General features: G+C 39.7%; 1 protein-coding gene across 10 annotated transcripts in view; it reads right to left on the bottom strand.

The window, feature by feature from the left end:
* The window catches only part of Mecom (MDS1 and EVI1 complex locus), a 543,989-nt gene that overhangs the window by 31,807 nt on the left and 498,277 nt on the right, over positions 1-13,905 (bottom strand). For 7 of the 10 annotated variants that reach the window (XM_076932227.1, XM_034500590.2, XM_076932229.1 and 4 more), the window contains 4 exons: positions 13,742-13,844; positions 9,673-9,889; positions 3,746-3,893; positions 2,299-2,455 (listed from right to left, as the gene is read on the bottom strand). In XM_076932227.1, coding sequence (XP_076788342.1) covers positions 2,299-2,455; positions 3,746-3,893; positions 9,673-9,889; positions 13,742-13,844 — 625 coding nt within the window. The remainder of the gene's footprint in view (positions 1-2,298; positions 2,456-3,745; positions 3,894-9,672; positions 9,890-13,741; positions 13,845-13,905) is intronic. The other 3 variants (XM_076932225.1, XM_076932228.1, XM_076932234.1) reach the window with 1 other exon arrangement.

Genomic DNA, 13,905 nt, shown 5'->3' with positions numbered 1-13,905 from the left:
CTGTAAAGGAGATGAGTAATTACCTTAGCGTTAGGGACCCTGCGCTCACTGTAATAAGAGACAGTTGTCATAAACACACCAGCGGGGACAAATCATGGTGTGTGGCCTTTGAGAGAGAAACAGATAGCAGCCATAGGTGAACCTCCACCCTTTTGGGCTCATGGCAACTCCTATCCTTAAGCCCCTTTGTTCTGAAATTGCACAGCTATTATTTGTAATTACGCCATGGTTCACTGTCAGATTTGATATTTGAAGAAAGTCATCTGCTATTTAAATTTACCAATAATTGCTGATAATGCATTCAAGGGAAATATTTGATGCAGGCCAAATAAGAAAGGACAATTCTGATCCTTAAGTGGAACTGTTTCCTTTACCAGGGTTCATACGTTAGAATGTGCAGATATAAGAGTTAAGCAATAGAGCCTATGCTTTCCCATTTTAACAACAGATAAAGTATAAAATAGGTGATCAGAGTTCCTTGTGATCTATTATGCTCTTCTCGCCAAAGCATAAATCTTGCCAGCATTTATTTCTGATGATCCTGAGATAAACTAATATAGAATGCTCAGAGCACTTCCTAGCAGGCTTGCAGAGAAACGTGGCCTAGAGTCATGAAGTCATGCATGCTCTCTTTCTCTTTCTTTTCTTTCTTCCTTCCTTCTTTCTTTCCTTCCTTCCTTCCTTCTTTCCTTCCTTCCTTTCTTCTTTCTTTCTTTCTTTCTTTCTTTCTTTCTTCCTCTCTCTCATTTTTTCTTTCTCTTTCTTTTTTCTCTTTTTCTTTCTTTTTTAAGACAGAATCTAAAACTCCTATTGTATACTTAATTTCCCCTGGTTTCAACAGCGTTTCCCCAAGGAGATCAGGGCACCCTTTGTTTATCTGCTGGTTGTCTTCACTCCACCCAGGGAACAGACATCTATGCAAAACAGACTCTCTTTACCCTGGAGAGGAAAGACAACTACTTCTGGCTCTTGGAAGCACAAAGGAAGGCTGTTTCAAGGCAAAGAACAGTATAGTTAGTCTCTGGCAGCTCCACATTGGCACTGAAGAGTAGATGGCTTGCCAACAGGTCCTGTAGTAGCACAGTACCTCAGATACTGACTGCAAACCATCAGTGCTTGTCTGAATAAATAAATAAACAAACAAACCAAAGAGGGGAGGAAACTGGTTTACATGGAGTTCCCAGATCAGAAAATCAGAGGTGTTGCCAGGTACTGGTCACAAGTCAAACAATCCCACCCACGTCTGAATCCAAAATCAGTTTAGAATTTGGTAGCACAGTTCAGTTTGTCCGTGCCTTTATACACCCAGCATAGCTCTGGAACAAATGGATCCAGAGCCATTGCCTAGACGAAGTGAGAACAAACAGGTTACCTTCTGAATTATTGCAGCACAACCCAAAACAGACCCACACTGGTGAACAAAAGATGGTGAGCTGAGTTCTTCTTGCCTTGAAGTGTGTTATTAAAGTGCTGGATCCAGGAGTGTGCCAAGTAGGTGGGCAAAGGGGTTGTCCCCTGAAAGCATGAAGCTTGTAAATCTGCTTGAGTGCAGTGGGTGGGAGAGGGAGCCTGTCCAGCATCAAAGGGAAAATACTTTGCTTTTTCAAGTGGCCCAAACTACAGACCTGCAATGTAAACAGCATACAGCAAAGGAGGAAAGAACATCTTACCCCCTCCACACATACACTGCAATATCTTACCCTATCCACACAGACACTGCAATATCTTACCCCATCCACACATACACTGCAATATCTTACCCTATCCACACAGACACTGCAATATCTTACCCCATCCACACAGACACTGCAATATCTTACCCCATCCACACATACACTATAATCCACAAATAGCAACATAAGCCCTTCTTGCCAGGTGGGGCTCTTCCAGCTCCTAGTGATCCAGAACAGGTTTTTAATCACTTCATCTTAATTATTGATATCTGTAATTGTCTGTTTTATAAAGCCATGAACATTTACAGTGTGAGACAAATCTGGTTTTCTTGATTAAATCCTGAAGCCTAGGGAGACTTCTCTTTCATTATTTAACAACTCTATTCTTTACCTGATACTGATTTCACCTAAAAGAAAACACCCCAAGGACTACAGACAAAATGCCACGGATCTAAGAAACATTTTATCTTAGAACATAAAATAGTCCTTCTATTTTAGACCATAAAATACTAAGCGGGAAACTCCTCCCACCCACAATGGCCACTTGTGGCCATGCTGTTGAGCAGAGAGCCTTTCGAGGGAGACATAGACTCAGGAAGAAGGGCTGGGGTGTTTAAAAACTTACAGATAAAGGGCTTCACACTGCTGTGGATGTGCTTGTGTTGTTTGAGGCCTGACGAAGTGGCAAATGTTTTACCACACTCCGGGCAAGCATGAGCCCGGGCACCAACATGCTGAGATCGAATGTGTCGCTGCAGGTTGCTAGGGTCCGTGAAAACCTGCTAGGAAATGAGTACTGATTAATCCAGAAACTTCACTCATAGATACAAGAAACACCAGTGATGGCTGAAGGAGGAAGGGTTTTTTTAGTGTTTATCAAAGACTATAGGAAAGCTGTATTTCCAAAGTACAAGAAACTCCTTCAAGGAAGAAACTGGAAAATGATTCATTTTTCTGCATTCATTCTGGGGTATCCATTAGTGTCCATTATCAGACTACACAATGAATGGCACTGTCAGGCCATAGTCAAGGTCTTTGTAGAAACTAGGGCCAAAAACTAAATTCAGTCCTAGCTATTATTAAAAGTACCCTTTAAAATAAATACATATTACACACAGGATTCGGAAGATTTTGATGAAAGCACCCCAAATCAATTTAGATAATTTTCCTCAGAGGTTAAACTCAAACACAGTGTTTCCTCTGCGTGTTTCCAGCAACCTGGAGCTTTTCCTTTGAACATTTCACTAAATAAAACTATGAGAGTCAGTCACACATCCAGGAATAAAATATCCTTCAAGTCTCTGTCAAGTGTCCCAATTCCCATTGCCATGAGAAAAGCTGTGGAAATAGAAAGCAACCATGTCCAGACTTCACTGTGTTCACTGTGGAAAAAAAAGAAAAAAGAACAAAAGAAAGAATAAAAGAAAGAAAGAAAGAAAGAAAGAAAGAAAGAAAGAAAGAAAGAAAGAAACCCAAACAAAAACAAATCAAAACCATGTAGGTTGTAAATGACCATTGCTGTATCCCACTCTGCAGCCCGAATGGAGAGCTGTTATTTCATCTGAGTGTTGTACTTCACTGGCCACTAAGACAAATGCCCTGTGCTGTTCAGTGTATACCAAGTTATGATTTACAAGAAGGATTAGGTGAAAAAGTTGGAGTCTCCCATTCTTCGTGAATAAGTCTTTAGAAGCTTTAAGTGACTTTCCTCACAAATTGCTATTCAAAGAAATAAGTAATGCATGTTGGATACAATTTTCATTCCCCACAAGGCTATAAAACAACCCCATACTTGTAAGTCAGTAGCGGAACTGGGATTTTACCAAGGATGTCTGACACCTAGTTCTGTAACTCACCATTAAGCCTCACTTCCTCCCTTCCAGAAATAAAAGAATACTCACTAAGTGTTTCTTTTCCCTGTGCTAATGCCTTCCAGCATGTAACACTCAGCCTGCTTTTCTGAGGTATTTATGATTTTCTCTTTCAAGGCTTGTCTTATATAGTACAGCAAGCAATGGGTTAAGAGAGAGAGAGGGGTAGCGAGAGATGAGTAGCCTACAAATTCACTGTACCTTGGCACAGTTTTCACACTCATAGTGCTTTCCACTGTCATGTGACATCTGGTGGCGAATTAAATTGGACTTCCAGTTAAATGCCTTGGGACACTGATCACACTTGTATTCCCTCTCCTCAGTATGTGACAACATATGCTTCTCCAAGCTGTCAAGAGAACAATTGATTTAATAAGACAGGGTGACAAGGAATACAGTCATAAACAGAATACCATTTAATTACTAATCCAACTGGCAAGGAAAGAGTTGAGAGAGAAAGAGGCTGAATGGGAAGGAAAAAAGAGAAGAAATGATATTTGATGGATAAAAGTACATGCTATGTTTGCTAAACTGTGACCCACCATTACAGAGATATAGCCTTGTTTGGAATAAATCCAACACAGCTATCGAAGATTATCTGGTAATTCAAAACTATAAGAGAGAGTTGTCTGTCTATGAAGATTTAAGATATAATCTTAATATCAGCATTGATTGCTGCTATTTACTTTATTCAAATATAAAACATGTTAATTAAATGCTTAAGGATATTAGGTAGACATTCTCTCTAATGTATGTAACCTCTAGATACAGTAGTATTTGTATTTCTAGTCATAGAGAAAAGAGAACTGAAAGTAACTTCCTATTATGACCCTGATATAAGTTGGTCGATGTGTGGATAGATACATGGGGATACATGTGTACAAATAACAGATGTTGATAATGATGATGATGGCAGTAATAACAATGATGATAACAATAAAGAAGATAAATAGAAGATGATAGATAGATAGATAGATAGATAGATAGATAGATGATTGATTATGAGAGATAGATAGGTAGATAGATAGATAGATAGATAGATAGATAGATAGATAGATAGATGGATAGATGATGGATGGATGGATGATAAACTGACAGGTTTAATAAATGGAGGATAGATAGATAGATAGACAGATAGATAGATAGATAGATAGATGAGAGATAACTCACAAACTCTAAAGAATAGCATACATTATTTAAATCAATATAGCATTAAGATTCCTAATGGGAGAAAAACATGATTAGAAGGTCCTCATAAGATAGTTTATCTATGTTTAAAAGTTTAGAATGTTTTGGGGTTTTTTGAGAATTTGGTTTTCTTTTCTACACTGGTTCATATATCTTCTGCACTAATACAATGGAAAGAAAATATAGACAATGATCTTCTGCTGCAGTTGGAAGCCATCTGCAGCATTTTTGTTCATTGACCACATTGTCCTTAGCACACTGGTGTACTGGACTCACCTACTGTAGCCAGAGGCCCTGAGAGCCCTTGTCCATTTCCAATCTGATAAAGCACACAGGCTAGGTTCTGAACATTTTGTTATTGCAGAGAGCAAGAAAGGGGCACATGATCTCAAAAGAAATTAGGATGCCAATTTGAAAGATGTTCATTGTCCAAAGATAATCCACATTAAACACCAATAACAATGACAAAATTCTTTAACGAAAAGAGTATTTTAAAAATGACAAACAAAACCTTATGGGATGTTTATTGTGGAACCAGAACATAAGGGGGAAATGCATAAACATGTCATGCTTTCCCTGTGATGTAAATTCTATTTTAGGGAAATGAAATAAACAGTAAGGAATAGGTTTTTTTAGATAAAATTAATTCATCCTTATAGTAAATTATGAAAGGATGATTAAAACCAGAATTCTTCATGCTCCCTGGATGAGTTAATGAATTTGGGTGATCTATTGCATACTTCCTGATATGAATAAATGATGGTATCTATTTGGTTAAACCATTGAATCTAAAGCCCAGTTAAGGCTTAAGATGTAACAGTGCCTTTATGGATCAAAGAAGGAAAGAAGAATGGTGTTAGACACCACCAAGGACATATAAATAGAATTTGAAAGGAAAAGAAGTATTGAGAGCAATAGCTAGAGAGATAGATAGCCAGAGAGGAAGGATTTGACAAGGGGAACACTTACTAGATTAAAGTAGACATAATTCTGGCAATCAAATGTCATACATGGACCTTCTGTTTATAATAATCCTAAAAGCCCTAACTATTAGCATTTAAACTCTGACCCTATAATGCCAGTCTTGTGATTTTTTTTTAAAGGGCTCTACTAAAATAACATATTAAAACCCTTTACTTTCTACAGACACATCTAGACTTAGACAGCACAAATTAAAAACAAGCAAACAAACAAAACCCCATGAAATAATGTCCAAGACTTTTTCCAATACTCCAAAATAGATAGAATTAAGACAAAATGTGCCTTGTGTGGTAACTGAGGACGCTAAGTATACATGCCTTTGTGATAACTGAGGGTGCTGAGCGTAGGGTTGTCTTTAAATTCATAGTTCTCTCTGATGTGTGCCTATCTGCAGCATTCCAAAATTAAGAGCTATTAAAACTGCCAAGTGTACGTATTTTATTTTCTGTCTCCTTTTTCTGTGAGATCAATACTCTGTATTTGAATATCAATGAAGACCAGCACTGAGGATATATTCCTCAGCAGTATGGGTAGAATTGGTAAGTGAGCAAAGCATTGCTTTCATATCTTGATAAATTAAAAGTACCTTTCCCACACTTATTTTTTTCCATCATTTCCTTCCTATGCATATCGGCATCTGAACTTATGGAGGTGGGGAGGCATGAGTCAATCCCCAATGCCACTGTTTGACCGTAAGTGCCACTACCTTCCTAAAGACACAGTACTAGAACAGAACAGGAGAGTGGCATTAAAAGAAAGACCTTATCTTTATAACAAATAACTCTCTGTTGGTTAAAGAAGTTGGGAGAGATATCAGTAACTTCAGCAAGCATTGAGTTGAGTCAGGAACATCCTTGGAAACATCTGCAGTGTCTGAGATTTCATTATTGTCAGCAGCCAAGGAGGGAATAGGTATTCTAGTATGTGTATGTGAAATCCTGATTCCCACCCCCCAGTGGCAGAAGGTTGCTATGTGTTCTGAATCTCATTCTCTCTCCAACTACAAGGATGTGGTCTAGTTCTCAGGGCATGTTGTGAGCAAGGGAACATTTCCTTCTTATTTCTCATGTGCAGTATAAGGTCCATATTGTTCTGTGCTGTTATCACTGTATTGCTGTCAAACAAAACAAAACAAAACAAAACAAAAACAGCAACAATAAAACGAACAAACAAATGACAGAGGTGGGGGTGGGCCCTGTAGATAACTCAGGTAGTAAACTTCAAGCATGAAGAGCAAAATTCAGTTTTCAGCACCCACATAAAAAGGTTAACATTACATTTATAATCCAAGAAGAAAAGGACAAGAAGATTCCTAGGTGAGCTTAGTGGCCCCAGCCAATCTAGCTTATTTGGTAAGCTTCAGACCAAAGAGAAATCCTGTCTCAGAATAAAAAGAAAACTATAGATGGACAGCCTCCAAGAAATGATAGTCCAGGCTGTCTTCTGTCTTCCTCATCCATATGCCTGTATGTATAGCTATGCATACATGTGAGCAAGTCTATATCTTCCACAAACACAGAAGAACACGAGCCAGTCTTCAGTCTTTGCTTCTTTTCAGATAACTTAATAAGAGTTTGTGGAGCTGTGGTCAGCGCCCCCCACCTCTGCATTAGTTTTAAAATTTTTAAGAACAAAAAGATGGCTCGGTGGGTAGAGATGCCAGGGATAACAACCTACATCCTTCCCCAGCAATCCCATAATTGAAGGAGAGAACCAACTCCTGCAAGTACACACACACACACACACACACACACACATACACACACACACACACACACACACACGTGCACGCGCACACACACACACACAAATAAATAAATAAATTCAATAAAAGATAGGGAATGTGGAAAGAAGACTGTATCACATTGAAGATGGAACTGTCTTCTCTTGATAATATCAGCAACAATGGCAGAATTCAGTGAAGAGGGAAATACCCAAAATATGAATTTGGGTTAAGGTTATAGTATAGAATCCACGATCACCCTCAACACTGGAAGAATGGTACATAACTGCTTGATGATACACTCTACTCATCTGGTTGGGCTTCCAGATGGTAATTCTGGAAGGTTCTGAACTGGGGTCCACCCAATGATTAACTGATAGTTGACTTAGCATGAAGTGAAGCTTCCTGGGGCTCTGGCCTGTGGTTGAATAGATCCAGAACGTTCTTCCTAGAAATGGTTGCTATCCACTTCTCAAAGGAAGTGAGAATTTGTGAGTTTTTGCACAGTAATATTATCCATTGTTCTTGTAAAAAAATCAAAGTGAAATAATTCATTTCTGGCACCAGAGATAGCATTTCTTTGTGTGGAGTTTTATCTTCTCACTGGCATTTTCTGGCTTCATTTTATTTTTTATAATATAGGGGCATGATTATATTTAAAAGACATATAATTTTTTTACTATAAATACATATTTCACTAGACATATATAGGGAATTTATTAAATTATGCTCTTTGTAGATTTATGTCTATAGAGGTGAGTGTAAAGGGTGCTAGGGAAATCCTCTTATGAACTTGCATGAATTTTCAAAGCTAGAGATGAATCATTTGATTCAGTCTCAATGAGGAAGTGGTTACACTATAATGTCTCTTAGTTATTCATGCCTTCAACTCAGTGACATTTGCATGAAATCCTTTCCTAACACGGATCCAAGAGAAGAACGAGAAGATGGAAAAGATGAGGAAGTAAGAGGCAGAGGAAAAGAGAAAAAGCATCCAGGAAGAAGGAAGGAAGGGGTGAGGTGGACTGGGTGCTGTGTCTAGAGCCCACTCAGCTTTGATACTCCTGAAGAAGGCCATTTGATACACCAGCATCCCCATGGAAACACAATATGATGTGTTCACTTGAAAAGCCTAATTATCATTTCCAGAGCCAAAGATCATTTCCAGATTGAAATAAAAGTAAAGAACATAATTATTAAAACCCTTTGCAAACCAAAAGCGAAAGCCATTAGGTAGAATAAACAAAAAGAAAACCTATTAGCATCTCTGAACATAAAGTTGCATTTTGTCCCATAATTATCAACACAGTGTCCAAAGGGGAGGTTTCAGTGTTGGTGTTTCCTTCAGTCAAATAAAGAAAACTCTTAAATTAAATTCAAAGGGCTGTGCAAAGCAAACACTGCTCAGATCTGATTTTCATATTCTTAAATATTAAAGCATTGCTTCATTTAGATCCCTACAATGCTGTTCTTCCCTTTAGAAAATGCTACAGTGGGAAACTGAACATAGTCTGGTTCTTTTGTGGATATGCAATTTGATGGATAATTTGAATTAAATCCATGACCTGGCTGGCTCTGTCAAATTATCTCTGAAAGTGAGCCTGAGGTCTAGAATGTTAGTCCTTCAAGTGAAACAGAGGTAGCTTTACTGTTTACATGAGGCAGAGGTAGTCTTGCTATTTAAATGAGGTAGAGGTAGCCTTACTATTTAAGTGAAGTAGAAGTAGTATTTCTATTCTTGACTTATCACTACTTATTTCTTCCTCTTACTCTGTATTTTTTCTCTAAGTCATCATTCCTTGTAAAGTTAAGACTTCAGTTCACAATAATCCTGCTTAAACCATAATATCTACAGGCTAGGAATACAGCTGAATGGCAAAACAGACGTCTAACGCAGCCAAGGCTCTGGTATGATCCCTAGGTTTAGGAAGAAAATGAGGAAGGAAGGGAGGAGAGATAAGGGGAGAGGAGGAAAAGGAAGGTGAAGAAAGTGAAGGGATGGGGAGGGAGGGGAAAGGAAGGGAAGAAATATTTTCTGATTGACAAAAATGATCCATGTTTACTATAAGTATCTTAAGGACAAGAAGTTCTAAGGAAGCAACGATTCCTGAACATGCCACCAGCACGTCTGGTCAGTTGTTTTGAAGCTCCAGTCTTCCCCAGAGCAAACTTGTCAAACTCCAACATAACACTTTGCGGCAGAGCAAACACCCACGTTCAACATGGCTTCTCTAACCTTTGCATATCGGGGAAAACTCGGTCACATTCCTTACAGTCCTGGTTGCCATGGATCTCTCTAAGATCGCTCTCACTCTCGAGGTTTTGTTGCAAGTCCTCCTCCACCATGGAGAACGCAGAGTGCGGGGTACTGCACGGGAACTTCTGGTGATCCGCTAGCTCAGCCTTGGATTCAAAGAGCTGGTCACAGTCCTCACAGCGGTGCTGCCGTTCTTCTGTGGAGACAGTGCAAGGATTATTAAGTATTATTAGCTGGTACAGAGGGACCCTGGATTCATCATAACCATAACCAGCTGCCTTACTGTGTTACACAAATCATAATCCATAGTTTGATTTGTGTGTGTGTGTGTGAGAGAGAGAGAGAGAGAGAGAGAGAGAGGCACAGAGAGAGAGGCAGAGAGAGAGAGAGACAGACAGACAGACAGACAGACAGACAGACAGACAATCTGTATGGGAGTGGACTTACCCATACATATGGGCACATGTGGAGGCTGCTATTGTGTGTCTTTCTCTATTTCTCCTCACTATATTTTTCTGAAGCAGGGTCTCTCACTGAACCCAGACTTACCATTTTGATACCCTAGGGATACTACCGACTCTGACCCTCCCTTTGATGAAGCTACAGATGTGCACAGCCATGCTTGCTTCTAGATGGATGCTGGAGACTCAAACTCACATCCTCAGGCTTGGACAGCAAACACTTTGCCCACTGAGCCACTTCACAAACCTGAAAGTTTTGACTGCCATTTCTCCACATCAAGTTAATGTGAAAATTAAAAATAATCTACGTAAAGAACCCTATAAAATGTCTGGAAAAATAATGCATTTACAGAGGCTACTGTGTAATCTCCTCTTCAACTAAAACTTAACACCTAAATCTTTGTAGATTCCAGGGATAATGGAAGTAGTAATTACATTTCACTGATCATAATCTCAAGTTTCAAGCTAGTACAGGAGTTATTCATATCTCTTAACACTTAAGAACAAGAAAATACAGGTCTGATTTTTACCCAATTTTTTCAGATGACAGTACTAAGACTTAGAACAACTAAGTAGTCAGTTAAGGACCCAAAAGACAAGTGGCTGGGTCAGACTCAGACCCACTTCTTTTCCCTAAGCCAAAAGCATGTACACAGAGGCCCTATCTAAGCTACAATTATGCCCATCCTTGTTAGAAAACCATCAATTACCTGGAGTGGAGCACAAGATGTTTCCAGCACCCTTTGAGGGTAATATATATTTCTCAGGGGCCAGCAATAATTGACATTACTTTGTTAAGTAGTGAACATGAATTTATAATTTAAATCAGTAAATAAGCAGTAATAGTTGAAAATACAATGTGCTTTATGAAGTTAGTTACAAAGAGTACTATTCCTACTCTTTCTACTCAATAGCTGAGAGCCCACACAAAAGTCCCCAGGTATGACTCAAGAGGTATTGTGTATAGCTTGTGATGCTGAAAAACACCCATAGTAACACCGTGACACACAAGTTGTTTTGTAGACCTATAACCAAGGAAGACGTTATTCTTCAGTTATTAATTGACTAAGTGTTTGGGGGGAAAACATTGTAATTGCCTACTGCGTTGCCATACACTTTGCTAGAGAATACATGTACAGGAAACCCCAAGGGACGTGTGTGACTACAATGCTATGACAAATGAGCACACAGGAGCAATGGCGAGCTGTATCACTCAGCTAGGTTAGAGAAGCCGGCTCACAAAGGGCTTCCATGGGTAGAACCCAGCCAGGTGGGATGGAGACGGTGTGCACTAAGGACGGAGGTGCTCACACACATGACTCACAGAAGGGTAAGGCTGCAGCGAGGTATGCCAAGTATTTAAGGCACATGGAAGGAAGGAGGGAAGTGAAGAGACAGAAGGAGATTGATGGTCACGTTAAGAAGGGAACAGAATATCACTGGAAGCTAGAAGCAGGGATGTGTTCAGGTTTGCTTTGTAGAAAAATTTCCCCCCATCTGCAGTGGGGGAGGATCTAACAGGAGACCCACCAAGAGCCTGCTACAGATACAAGGGTGGGTATACTCTACAATCACCTCTGCCTTAGAGACAGAAATCTCAGCAATAGCAACTAAAGAAATGTTTTCCTAAAGTTTATAACACCATCTTATATATTCAAGATCTTGGCTTCCAATCTCAACCAGATACCAACAAAGAAACAAAACTTCCAGGCTTCAAAACACATAGAAAAAGCCCAATATTAGAAAGCAAAGACACTACTCTGGAGGCTGACTCTACATACTAGTCATGTTGTCTTCCTCGATGATCTACTTTGCCTTAGCCTCCATTTCCCAATCTGTGAAATTTCTCACTCAGAAATTTTAACCTGCATGTAAGAGGTTAAACAGAATAATATATGCAAAATACATCATATCCAGTGTAAAGAATCTATATGCTTTGAATTTATTTTGTCTAGAAGTAAAAAATCCAAGAAACCACTTAAACATTCTAAACCTTATATATCAGTATATGGTTACATGTTTAGGAACAGATATGATACATTGAAACAACACACAACTAATGGTTCAAGGATAGTGTGTGTGTGTGTGTGTGTGTGTGTGTGTGTGTGGAACTGTGTGTGCAGATATGTGTATATGTGTGGGAATGATAGCATAATCTCAGGTAGCACTCTTCAGGTACCATGTGCTTTTATTTTATTAGACCTTTGAAACAGGGCCTCTCACTGGCCTGGAACTCATTAGCTTGGCTAGGCAGGCCAGCCAGTGTCCCAAAGCCATACATGTCTGCACCTCATAAGCACTGAGACTACCTGCCACCATTCTTGGATTTTTTAAGATAGGTTCTGGAGGTCAAACTCAGGTCTTCATGCTTGCAAGGTAAGCTATCTCTCTAGCCCCAAGTATACTTTAAATGATGAATAGCGCTGTAATGAGTGTCTTAAAACACTTAAGAATGGAATGATCACTTCTATTTGGGCCTGACACATCTAGAACTCAGTGATCACATACAAGTGAAGCATTGCACCAGAGGAGCTCGGCTTGCACATTCTTTAGCATTAAGAATGCTAAGAAATGTCTAAGAAAGACCAGGCTTCTCATTCAGGCTCAAACTCTGCCAGGCTGACTGGGAAGTCTAGACTTCTAAAGGCAATGTCAGACTTCCAAGAGGAAAAAAAAAATGCACACCCCAACGACATCCCGAACCACCAGAATACTTTACAAAGAGACAAAATGGAGCTCAACTCTGAGGGACAGTGCTTGAGAAAAAAATAACTAGGCTCGAAAGCTAAAGTTCTCTCTTTAATCATGGGAGCCTGGTCTCTGGTGCTTTCAATCAAAAAGTATTCTAACTGAAGTATTTAAAAATTTGGTTCAACATACTGTGTTCAACCAAACCACATTGTATTAGGAGACAGGAATTGGAAGGAAAAGAAGGAAACATTGTCTCAGCTCAATGACACATAAGCAATTAAGATTTTGCTCTCATAGAGACCCTTTCCCAGTAATAGAAATATACACGGGAGAGACAGTTGGGCATTTAAAGAAAGATCCAAGCCTGGCTACTTGTGATGGGTCTCAAGAAGTGAAAAAGAAAGGCTGGAGAGATGTTCAGTAGTTAAAAGCACCTGTTGCTCTTACAGAGGACCAGGGTTCAATTTCTAGCACCACACGGTGGCTCACAATCTCCTATCACCCAAGCTTATGAGCTCTGATGCCCCCTTCTGGCTTCTGTAGGCAGTGCATGTACACTGTGCACAAACATGGCAGCAGAACACTCATGCACTAAGCAAACTCTTTAAAAGAGTGGAAGAATTCTTACAGAGGGAGTTGTAACTAAACTTAAGGTGATGCTTCTGATCAAGTCTTCAAACTTTTCTTTATGTGTGCATCAGCTTAGACCTCAGCTAATTGCTTTCTCCATCACTGCAGCCACGTGTCATCTCCAGAAAATACCCATTCTGAGGTAACACATTTGTCAGAGTGGCACTGTGCAGCCAGGGAAGTAAAGGAAGAAATCGCAGGTGTGAAGGACCCTCTTGGACAGGTCGTTGCTCTTGAAAGCACCGTGCCCTGCACTCGGCACTCACCATGGATGTCAGGCGCCATGGGCTCATGCGGGTCCTCTTCGCTCTTCATGAACAGCAGGAGTTCTTCCCCAGGCGCTATGTCTGCGACTACTCGGTAGAATATCTTCAAAGAGGAGGCACAGGTGGCAGGAAAAAGACAGACATGAGCAAACATTAACAAAAGG

This window comes from Arvicanthis niloticus, chromosome 4 (assembly GCF_011762505.2).
Source record: "Arvicanthis niloticus isolate mArvNil1 chromosome 4, mArvNil1.pat.X, whole genome shotgun sequence".
In the NCBI taxonomy this organism is placed as follows: domain Eukaryota; kingdom Metazoa; phylum Chordata; class Mammalia; order Rodentia; family Muridae; genus Arvicanthis; species Arvicanthis niloticus.
The sequence above is the reverse complement of the archived record's forward strand: the minus strand, read 5'-3'. Positions and strand labels throughout refer to the sequence as shown.